General features: G+C 35.1%; 1 protein-coding gene across 1 annotated transcript in view; it reads left to right on the top strand.

Annotated features, from left to right (window-relative positions):
• The window catches only part of LOC121411418 (carnitine O-palmitoyltransferase 1, liver isoform-like), a 37,633-nt gene extending 25,877 nt beyond the window's left edge, over positions 1–11,756 (top strand). The window contains exons 12-17 of the mRNA XM_041604146.1: positions 3,015–3,168; positions 4,028–4,099; positions 4,638–4,801; positions 5,330–5,486; positions 5,980–6,096; positions 7,703–11,756. Of these exons, the coding sequence (XP_041460080.1) occupies positions 3,015–3,168; positions 4,028–4,099; positions 4,638–4,801; positions 5,330–5,486; positions 5,980–6,096; positions 7,703–7,888 (850 nt within the window). The 3' untranslated portion in view covers positions 7,889–11,756. The remainder of the gene's footprint in view (positions 1–3,014; positions 3,169–4,027; positions 4,100–4,637; positions 4,802–5,329; positions 5,487–5,979; positions 6,097–7,702) is intronic.
• Positions 11,757–12,551: the final 795 nt, after the last annotated feature.

Here is a 12,551-nt window from a genome sequence, read left to right as displayed (position 1 = left end):
AAGTGAATGTCTTTTCCTGCTTTGGTGTTTGACTAAGATTTCTTTTATTTTTGGGGGGGGGTTCGTGAATTATTTTAATAATGATTTTCATTGATAGTGTTATTAATGGGAGTATCTTATTGGTATTGAAAATGACAATGATGATTATTTTTTTTGTAATTATGATTTATTTATCCTTCTATTGCAAAGTATACATGACAATACAATCTCACCAAGTAATTGATATATGAAAATATACAAATGACACCCATGTATAAAAAAGCATGTCTAAAATACAAATGAAATAAACCAAGTGTATATTAAGAGAACGGAAAGTGCCTCACATGGCTCAGACCTTGTCCACATGACAGTATATAACAAATACAGTAAACATTGAATTAAATATCATGCAATGTCTTAAACAAAATGAGGAGGGGGGGGGATAAAGACCATTAAAGAAGCGTATTTAAAGAAAAATGATGTTGATGTTAACAACAATAGTCTGAACAATAATACAGTATAACATGATGATGAATGTGAAGTAGAAGAAGTAGGTAGGCCTGTTCTTTTGCTGTGATATTCTTGTTCTAAATAAGATATTGCAAGTTTTCCATTTTAACATGGTTGAAATAAATCTCCGATAACCCTATTCAAATTTTGACAAATGATAAATGTTGCCGTCTGATGCCTATTAGCAATGAGAATTTCAACCCTTGAACACTGGATTACAACTGAAACTGTTGTGAATCAAACAACAAAGGACTGACAAGAGGGGGTGTTTCACAAAAAGTTGAGTGTGACTAATACCTTGGTCACATTTGCTCTACGGCGGCCGCAGAAAATCTACGGTGGCCGCAGGGTCGACGTACGGCGGATTCCTACTTTTTACAGGCCGTAGGGGTGGCCGTAGAATTTTAACGCGGAGTTATAACATTTTTTCTTTTCTACGCTCGCCGTAGAAATTAGACTAGCCGTAGGCATGGCGTAGAACGGTCTACGGCGGCCGTACGTCGAGCGTACGGTGGCCGTGCGGCTGCCCTCTTGTTTTTCTTCCCTCCTTTCCCCTTCTCCTTTTGTGTTATCTGCTCGGGAGCCACCAGGCGCGTATTTAGAATTTTGCACCTCGGGGGCCCGACCTATAATTTTGGCCCATATGCATGTGTACTTTTCGAACAAAAAATGGCGACCCCTCCTCGTCAGGCAAACAGGTGCCTTAAATGCATGTTGAATTATCTTATTTCATAATCACATGAAAAAGGGCAACTGCAGACCACTTTTTTAATGATGACTTAATAAAAAGCAAACTATCCATGAATATGATGTAATACCACTTTTTTAAAGAACAAATGTGACCAGGAAGCACAGATATTGCCCTTTCACCAGCGGCTAACTTGGGTAAAATATGACCTTATTATTATTATTATTATTATTATCATCATCATTATCATCATGTGGAGTTAAATGCTGATTTTTGTTGTTTCCTATATAGGGTGTAGTTTTTACTTAAGACTAATGCGTTTATTAACATCTTAACTTTATTCTTACAAACAAGTTAACATGTTTAAGGGAGATTTAATTATTTCATAAGTCCAAATAAATAATGCGTACATGATTTTTTGCTTGTGTATAGACCTGAAAATAGAATATTCTGAGAAGTTTTGTAAGCATGAGCAGGATGGGTATTTATCTGTCAGGGCAAGCTCAAATTGTTTATATTCCAAAATGACCCAAAGTTTGGAAATTCTGAGCATTATTGGCAATCATGAACAGGATAGGCACTTAAAAATCATTCGACGCGAGCGCCAAGCGCGAGCTGAACTTTTTTATATTCCGTTCCAAAACTGGACATTCTATGCAATTTAGGTATTCATTAACATGATGTCCATCAAACTAATTATTTGATGCGAGTGCGATGTGCGAATCACCCAAAGGTCGAATTTGTCCCCCCTTCCTAGGTCGAACATTACTGATCTAATAACATCCAGATCAGTGTCAAACATTAATTTGGCGACCCCCCTTCCTAGGTCGAACATTAATTTGGTGCCCCCGCACTTTTATTACTCCCCCTCTCTCCTTTTCTCTTCTTTACCCTTCTTCTTGTTTCCTTTATCTCTTTCTTTTCCTTTTCTTTTCTCTTCTTTCCCCCTCCTTTTTTTTTATCTCCCTTTTCTTTCCCTTTCTTCCCTCCCTCTTTTTGGCGCCCCCTTTTTGCCTACCCAGGGGCCCGGACCCCGAAACCCACCCCCTCCCTCCCGCCCAGAATACGTGCATGGGCGTGGTGCGAAACTTTGAAAACTTTCTGAAATGAAATGTCTAATGTAAAATATCATGATGAGTGTGAAAAGCAATTCATGGTATACTCACTGTATGGTCCCCCTGCGGCCGCCGTGAGGGCGCCTTGCGGCCACCTCGCGTCTGCCGTAGAATTTGTCAAAAACCTATACGGCCAGCGCAGGGTCGCCCTAGGGCGACCGTACGTCATGATTTCAAGGACTTACGTCAGCCGCATATTTTTTCTCCATAAATTAAAAATACGCCGTGCGGCGACCGTAACATATGTGACCGCTAGAGTAAGTGGCCGTGGAAATTCTGAGGCGACCGTAGAATTACTACTTTTAGAATTTTTTTTTAAAAGATTTTAGAATCTACGGCGGCCGTAGCAAATGTGACCAAGGTATAAATGACATGCTTAGTGCTGATGCACACATGATTATTTAACAGGCAATCTTCCCGATTAATATGCAGTAGTGCACATCCTCTTAGCATGATTTGACCGATGCAGTGATTCCTTTTATTTGACATGCAACTGGACATTAAAGTGCGACTCTAAGTCATACTTAACTCTGTGAAATACCCCCAGGTCACCAATTTGGCATGTAGTAACTTGTGAACTGCTTTATAAAACACCCCACCCACCACTGATTTGTAATTACTTTGCAGAAAAGAACAGGTCCTGTAGATGAAGTTAATTTTTGCATTTTTTATTTTCCCATCAAAATAATTATCTTTATATCTGACCATCCTCCTCCTTCTAGACACCTGGATCCTTGCCTGTACTCGCCCGATGGTAATTGCGCCCCTCCCAAAAAACGTGAAAGTCGTACCGGTCTCGAGCCCCAGCCTATGGTATGGGAGGTAGACAATATTCTAAGCAAGATTATCATGGAAGCAAGAGATTTACATGTTCAGGTAAAACATAAGTTTGATTTGATTTGATATTTTTATTTTATTGAATGTTATTTCATCTGATTAAATGAGATGTGATACTGTGATTTGATGTGACCGAGTGTACTGGTGTAATTCTCATTTTCATTTTTGTTTTTCATTTCCATCCCATTCCCATTTTCATTCCAATTTTCACTCTATTTTCATTTACTTTCTCTTTTTTATATGATATTTCAATTTGTATTTTCATATTCAATTCGATATTCAATTTCATTTTCAGTTTGACTTTGAATAATAGTTTGATTTTGACTTGGTTTGATTTCAATATACATTGGGTTGGATGTGGATTCGATATTGAAAATTGAGAATTGAAATGTGGAGTTAATTTGAGGGTAAGGTAATAAGTGGGATATGAGGATTTGATTAGATGAGTTAAATGTGGATAGGTTTGTTTGTTTTTATATTTCTTTATTTGATTTGATTGTATTGGATTTTACAGTCATAGTTCCTATTTTATTTTCCCAACATTAGATTGATTTCATTTGATCTTAAGATATCTGGTATTGATTTGATTCACTTTGATTCAATGTGAGATGTGGGTTGCTGTAGAATGTACTTGAGATGTCTTCCATTTCATCAAGCATAGGGATTTTTCATCAACAATTGAAATAAATTTCCAAGAATGTATTCCAAAACTAAACTTACCAGAATTGATTATGGTATATATAGGCCTATTTCTTAAAATTGAATTAATCTGTTCATGAATCACCCCAGGAAAATCCATTCACTTTTCAGTTGCAACATATCGTTAGCATTGAAAATGATAAAATTGCATCAGGCTTTGTATTCAGGTACTCCTTTACTACATTTTTCATTATTTCAGAAAGCAGCTGATATTGACCACATTGTTACATATACTGATGACTGTGGAAAGGGTTTTATGAAGAAAGTAAAGGTATGTAAAAACTAAGTTTTCACATTGAATTTGGACATATTTCCTTATCTCTTTATGAATGAATGAAGAACCAGGCCAAATTTCTTTGTGGATTTCAAAACTTGTCATGAATGCAAGAAGATAGGTGGATAGATAGATAGATAATTCAGACATTCAATAAGCATTTACTGATAAATTAATGTAAAGCTGTAAAAAAATTATTGCGTTTAAATATACATTTGATATTATGTGTCATATGTATTAGTAGGTCATATCTACTTAGTGTTTATGATAAGGATTCAATGCATTACTTTCAAATGAAATGACAAGATTGCAAATTACTTGCTTACATCATTTTCTAGTCCTATTGTTAGATTTGATATACTCTGTCAGTACAAGCAGGTGGGGATGGGGAGGGACAATGTCTGTATCTGCCCCCCCCCCCTGCTGTTAGGGCTTTATGCCTATTTCCAAGTTATGATTTCCAAGGTATATTATTGGAAACATTCAGTACATGTAATCTCACATTCCCTTCTTTTCTTTCAATGATATTTCCTAGTTGAGTCCAGACGGTTTCATCCAAGCTGCCCTTCAGCTGGCGTACTACAGAGATTCTGGTCAGAAGCATGCTCTGACGTACGAGTCATGTGCCCTCAGGCTCTACAGGGAGGGGAGGACGGAAACGGTCCGCTCTTTCTCAAAGGAATGCAAGGATTTTGTCTTGTAAGTTTATCTTCTTGAAGTGATTACAGAGGATTTAAAATCTGGGAGTGTTTCATGAAAGGACTTGTTGGATGGATTATCTGACAAGGTCTATTTCATCCAAGAGTTGCCATGGGAACTGTGCTTCTCAGCCAGTCAAATTCATTTAAGGATATCAGATGTTGGGCCCCGTAACACAAAGCTTAGCGATGAATAAAAAATATGAAAGACCACTTCTGATTGGTTCCTGGTCAGTATTATAAACTAGATGCCTGCTATTTAGCGATTGATCGCTTATCTTTGTGTTTCGGAGCCCAGACTGGTGAAAAAATGAATGGTATGTGTGAATTTGGTACCATTGTTTTTCTCATATGACAGGCTGTGGTTTTTCATTTTTTTTAAATCATATATTTGCTCTTATTTTATAGATCAAATTTTTGGCACACTGTTCAGAAGATAAAGAGCCATGTCGTATGAAGGGTTTGTGGAATATTACTCAGACATAGAACCACTTCATATATTTTGACCAGTGAAACTCATTCTTTACAGGGCTATGGAAAACAAGGAGATGACGAATGAAGAGAAGAAGATGTACCTTCAGAAATCAATTGACAAACATCAAGAGATGTTCCGTGGATGTATGAATGGCGAGGGGGTTGACAGGCACCTCTTTGCTCTCTTTGTGGCATGCAAAGGATCAAACCTGGTAAGTTTCACAACAATGATTGTTTATTCTGTGCATGGATATTGAACCCCCAACCTTGGGGATTTGTATCTAGAAATAATCCCCTGGTCCTCATATGAATAATTGCTTCCTTGTTTTCATTCTCTCTTGCTCATATGCATTTTGAAATTTGTGCATTTATTTAGTATTTCTTATTACATTATTGCTAATCTTTAATATTTTTTCCTCTAGATTATACAGGTATTTCATGAATCAAACTGGGTTCACCAATTATTTTGATCCCAAACCAACCCTTATCAATTTAATAAACATAAAGATAAATATCCAAAATCTTATTTTTATCTTAACCTGGTGTCTTGCAGTTAATATTAATGAAATGCTAAATTGGCGGATTCGAAAATTTAAGATTTTTGGCATGACGTTTAAAGTGTCGTAATAGAAGTAATTTGAAAAATATCCTGATTATGCAGTGGTACAGTATCTTCTAAAATATTTGTTCTCCTTATTTTGACAGGAATGTGATTTTTTGAAGCACGCCCTCACACTGCCCTGGACGCTGTCGACAAGCCAGATTCCTCAGAGTCAAATTCTTGGTCGGGTCAATGTCAATGCTCCAGGATACAGGGACAAGGTCAGTGTCAATGTCATGTGAAGTTTTGTTTGTTTACTTATATATTTAGTTGCTCATTTATTTATCTATTTGTTTGTATATTTATTTATTTATTTATTTATTTATACATCTATTAAATTCTTAAAGATAAATTCCAGTTTTGGTAACGATCTCAAAATGACTTTTTACAGAATCTTATATAATGACCACCCAAGTGTCTGTTTGTATGAATGAAAAATATATGCCAAAGGATTCTGAAAGAAATTGTGTAATTGCTGAGAAATAAGCAAAATAAGCGCGGATTCGGTCACTTCCGTCGGGTCTTTATTCCAGCAATAATAATACACTGTCCCACGTGTGCCTATCTGTGTTGGTGATGTTCAGTGTGAACATTTTTCAGCGTAGATTTCAAGATTTCACGAAGTTCAGTTTATTTAACTGTACCAGATCTAGATCCTTGACGATATACTGACAATTAAGCCTGGTTTTATAGACTTTGTCATGAAATCAGTGTTTACTGCAACTACTGGTATTTCTCTTTAAAGTAATATGCCTAATTGTATATTATTTTTTTAAAACTCATATTCTTCATTTATTTATTCATTTATCTACTTAGTAATGGATGAATGAATGAATAATAAAAGTGAAGGACCACCTTACTATAAATACATATAGGTTAATGAAGTTTTACTACAGTAGGATTTTTCTGTATCATGTACATGAACTTTATTTGAACTCTTTCATCAATTTCCATCTAAGGGTGGAGAAAGGGGTTATGGAGGTCATTTTGCCTGTGCCAATCATTATCATGTTGTAGATTACACAGGAAATACCAAGGTTGTAATGTACAAGAACAAGGTGTGGGACATTTCCAAGCCAAGAAATGTACTACAGGATTTGTTGATTTCAAATAGTTGACCCCTTTTAGAGGAAACTTACAAGATATCTACCAGCTGAGAATTTCAGTTGGTTGCCAGATTCTGTAAACAAGAAGGAATGTGAAATGTACACATTTATTCATGGTTCTGAGCCACTAGGTTTAATTTTCATTGTGAAAGGATATAGTATTTGAGAAAGAAAATGAATATCAATACCTTTTTTTTTAATAAAACAAATATATAAACAAATAGATATTAGTTCTGATTTTCCTTTCTTTAATGAAACAGTACTACAGAAATCAATCAGTATATTTTTACACTTTTTTTTCATTGATTATGCATGAAAGTTCAGTTGCATATGTATACGCTTTAAAAAGGGGGATGTAGTCTTGCTATGATAGATATGAAATATTGGCTCTATCCTAGAAATGAATTTATCATTTGGACTACCATGAATTAAGTGATTCAGTTTTGTGAAGATTGGATTTTGCACCAATTTGATCACCAAGACCGCACAATTCGAGCAAAAAAATGCATTGTGCTATATAACAGTAACACATGAAACTGACAGTATTGTGTTAGAGTGGAGCTGCAGTGCATGCAGTTTCTTTAGATGGGTGCAGCACTGTGCACAGAAACTGAGCTTTCAAAATGTCACCCTGGCTGATATTCAGTTGAAAGTATTGATTAAGTATTTTGCTTGTCTCGCTCTCCTTACTTAATTTTCCTTGATTTCTTTCATCCTGCAGTCATGCCCAGGAGGAGGCTTTGCCCCCGTGTCGGACCAGGGCTACGGCGTGGCATACATGATCCCAGAGGACACGCGTCTCTTCTTTCACATTTCATCCAAACACTCCTGTCCCAACACGGACTCTGGGAGATACCGTGATCACCTATTCCAGGTCCTTGCTGACATGAAAGCTCTATTTGACTAACGTTTGCTCCTTCTACTTCGACTGCTATTTCTACATTTTCTTCTACTGCTACTGTTACTTGGCTGACTGGAGAACATTATGGCATATAGTCATAAGGACCCATGAATGGCAAAATGTGACAATTTGTTATGTTGGTGCCAGAATGCCCTTAACACCACACTTACCTGCATTGCATGCACACAAAAATGCCCTCAGCAGCATGCATAAGTGCATTGCATAAGGGCGTTTCTGCACTGTTGCGGTGCGCAAAAAATGATTTGGTAAGGGCGTTTTTTCACCAACACAACAAATTGGGTCTACACTGTTATGATCCTTATGTTTACTGGATGTAGTTAAATTTGCACAAGCATTGTCGCTATGTGTAGAGTTAAGGGTCTAGCGAAACGAAGACAAATAAGTGGCAATTCAATCATGTTATCAGACATCTCAATCTATACCTTGTAGAATATCATTGTGCCATATAGCGTAAGGTGTAGAGGTAATATAATGTATGGTTTGTTTGTATTTTGCTTTTGGAAATATCAATGCACTTCTGTAAATTGGTATGTATTGTAGATTGTACATGTTTGGAGACTTAATGGGTAATATTAGTTTTATTTTATTTTTGTCTTTTCTGGAATACTGTTTACATTTTTAAAAATAAATTTGTGGAGTGGTTTTGCAAGATAGCCTGCATATAGATCTTGTGTTTGATATGTTACCCTTGTACCATCATGGTAAATACCTCCTCCTTTCCTGAAATTAAATCATTAATGGACACTTCATGTTCTCTCTAAGTGTTTGCCTTGCTACGAAACTCCCACTTCCCAGTGAATTTTTTTTTTTTTCAAATTTAAAGTTAATACATTAACGTTTTGATATGTTAGAACAATGGCATGTAGATTGACCTTTGACCTGCTACCAGTGTACACGTGCGATTCACTGAAACCAGCTGAAAATATGTTATCATTGAGATACTTGTCAGAAATGGCTTGATTTGGTTGCAATATGAATTCACCTTGAAGAAGCATTCGTATGAAGCAAGACAATCTAATACCATTGCAGCTTTTATTAGTGATGATACATTATGCTACAGAAATCTATGTATTGTGGGGTTTTCTCAGTGCAACATGTGTCATATTTTTTTATCATGTCAGTGAATTGGACTGGCATTCAACCCCTTTAAAGTATTCTTTTATTGATTCTTCCATTGACATTTACATATGGCAGTAAAATACTTATTCGAATATTAACTGACAAATAACTCCATATTCAAATGACCTCAAGGTACCAGTAAAATAGGTAATCTATAGAATATAGGCCTACACAAAATTTATAAATCCATTCAACTAGTCCTTTCATGTTTCCAGATAATAAAAAAAGAAAAGTAATGAACTCATAACCTCATGGTCATGAGTCCGGTTGTATAACCACTAGACCCTGGATATCAGGACCTTTAGAGAGGTCTTTAAGCCGTTAGTTCTCTGCTTCTGAGGCAGGTTGCCCACAATGTATAATTTCAATAAATATAACAATAAAACTTACCTTATATCTGAAAACTAAAAGAAAATTGATCATCATTATCCCTATTTTGTAATGTATTATCAACATACCACTATGTTATCGATTCCTATGAAGCATTCATGTATTTTATTTGCATTGTATTTATTTTGAATGAATTTGGGGGTTTTATCAATTGTTGCCATGACTTTGAATACATAACAAATATCTCCAAATGAGCAACTTTTTAACGTAATGGACCAAACGCGTAGATCATAGGAATATTTATTACCAAACGAATGGTATTCTACATGTTTCTTGCTGAAAATATTAAAATTAAGCGTTCAGTGTAATCATTGTAAACCTGTTTTGAAACCAAATAAAATTGAATTTCGAAACCTAACATGTCTACATGTATTTATAAGCAAGCCACAGAATAAAGAAAGCAACATCCCACTCAAGAATTATTCAAGCTTGAACGGTTTGTCTAATGACTTGTGAAATTGACCATATTTATTTTGTCAAGATTTGTAGTTATTGGTAGTCCAATCTATATTGAAGATTTTGTAATCTGTCCAGATACATGTATGCCTATATAGTGAAGATTGTCATATTTCCTATGACAATTATACCATCTAAATTCATCTTAAAGTTTTGAATTTATATGGTTATGATTATGTTCTTGGTACAGAATTATTTCAAGTGTAAGGCATCGGAGTCAATGTTGTGAAAAGGTATTCATAGTGGGATGAGCAGAGTTGTCATGTGAGCAATTGATGCCAGGGTTAAGTTGCATGTAAATTTTAATCAATCCTAATTACCATGGAATCCTGACTTTGATTGGCTGTTGAAACATTGTTACCATGGTAATGTTACCATGGTAGTTACCACTGGATGGCAAAGTTAGCATAGTGGTTAACTCCTACGCAACGGGGCCAGAGAAATTCTCGTAGAGTCATATTACATTTCAAATTAGAACTTTCCATTTGTTTGCTGTAATTGAGAGGTGCTCACTCTTCATGAGCAATTGATTCCGTATTATTTATCCTCATCACTTCCATTTTATTTTTCCTTATCACTTTTCTATATTTATTTTTAATTTGTACATATGTGGATATGTATATTTTTTCATCTATGTTCTTCGATGTAAACATGATAGAATAGATGTTAATGATGTTTTTGGCAAGATAAAATTTCTTCCTTCTACACACCATCTGGCATGAACGCTACTTTATATCAATTCTGACATTTTTTTTTGGTGGCTATCATGGTTTTTAAAATTGAGACATGTATTTCAATGTTTTTTTTTAAAACTTACTGTTCAGTGCTAGTGATTTTAGTAGTAAAATGAAACAATTTTCTCTGAATATATATATAGAGAGAGATGGTGTAATTAAAAAAAAAACAATCCTGTCAAGATAATACATTTCAATGTTCTCTGTATTGTGCAAATATCGGGCCTATGAAAATGTCTCATTTTGGATGAGATATTTGAAGCCCTTTTTATTCGCTTTTTTTTATTTTCATATTTAAGTTACCTTTTATTCTTCAAATTGGCATCATAGGTGATGTTCTTCTTTGTGTCATTTTCCAGTGAAACTTTACGGACTAGACTTAGATAGAGATTGAAGGGTGTGGGTGTACAATTGGAATTGATGTTTAGGAATTTGCATGTGAACTACCAGTATTTAATTTTGAGGTTTCTTTCACATAGCAGCTCTAGTGATTCTTGTGATCTTTTTCTTCTTGAAAAAGAAGCATTCAACGAGAGATACTAATGCATTAAAAGTGAGCACAGTATATGTAGATTTTTTTTTCTTGTATATTTTTGTACGCATTTGGAGTTTTTCATTAAAATGGATTGGGCCATACTAAACAAATTTGCTACTTTGTCCTGAATGGCTGATGAAAGATTTGCTATTTGACTATAAATCATGAATTTATCAATATTTGCATAATATATCACTCATCACTTCCCCTGTACAGAAATAATGCAATGAAATATTTTTCTTTAAGGTTTCAACAAATATTTGATATGATTTTATTCTATATTTGATCACAATTTTCTTTTTCGTTTAGATCTAATGTTACATGTTAGTGTATTAGTTTTATTTGTTTGATTATAATATGGTTGACTTGATGTACATTGTCAGAGTTCTACAAAATTCATTTTCATCTCTATATTTCAGCTTTATTTTCAGAGGGAGTAATCGATGCAGGTGGTTGATTTTGGAACGATTCTTTTATTTTTTGTTCTCGATATGGTTCAGTGAAAATTCTATTTTGATGTGTCTCTGTTTCAATGTTGTGTATTTTCTATTTAGCGTGTATCATGCATACTATTGAAGTATTCCCACTATCAAGTGACATTGTATGGACCAGTTCACTACAGGAACTGATGAATCTACTCGGGCTTTGAATCAATGGAAGGTTTGGGGGTGTTGGTTCTCAAGGCCGAAGGAAAGGCCTGTGACCTGCGAGACTGATTTTTTACCGGGTTTTAGTGCCTTGAACACACCTTGAAGGGCCACATTGTCATCTTCATGTTGATTGTTGTGGCAGGGTTTGGGGGCTTTGTAGCCCATTAATAACTCAATTTTGAAAGGATGGAAGGGTTAGATGTGTGGGGGTGATTGTTCTCAAGACTGAAGGAAGGCCTTTGAGACCGAAGACCAATGAGACTGAAGACCAGTGAGAATTACCCCCCCCCCCATCCATCCATAATGAAAAAATCCCTCCATATTTTCCTTTCTCTGACAATACTAGAAATATAAAGACTTGTTTCAAAACAGTGAAGCAAGATATTAATTTAATTGAGGAAATATTCACTTCCTTAATGTTCATATATTTCAATAAGAGGTTTTGGTAATGATTTGGACCAAATACTATGGACTTTTTAATATCTATATTTTGATTAATGAAATTCATTCTTATATGTGATTTTTGTTTACATTTTACTTTTATAGTAGCTTGAAGGGCTTTATTACAGTATTGGGTTAAATCAGAGAGAGGCGGGGGGAGGGAGATTTTAGATGTTGAATGGAAATCAAAAGAATGATGCCTAGTGTATGGTATCCTGTAACTACAAATCATATGAATAATTGTGTGTGAAGAAAAAACAAGAACAATTTTTTTTTATAAAATACATGAGTAGGAGACCTGGACATTTCCATTCAATTTATTT

This window comes from Lytechinus variegatus, chromosome 3 (genome assembly GCF_018143015.1).
Source record: "Lytechinus variegatus isolate NC3 chromosome 3, Lvar_3.0, whole genome shotgun sequence".
In the NCBI taxonomy this organism is placed as follows: Eukaryota; Metazoa; Echinodermata; class Echinoidea; order Temnopleuroida; family Toxopneustidae; genus Lytechinus; species Lytechinus variegatus.
The sequence above is the reverse complement of the archived record's forward strand: the minus strand, read 5'-3'. Positions and strand labels throughout refer to the sequence as shown.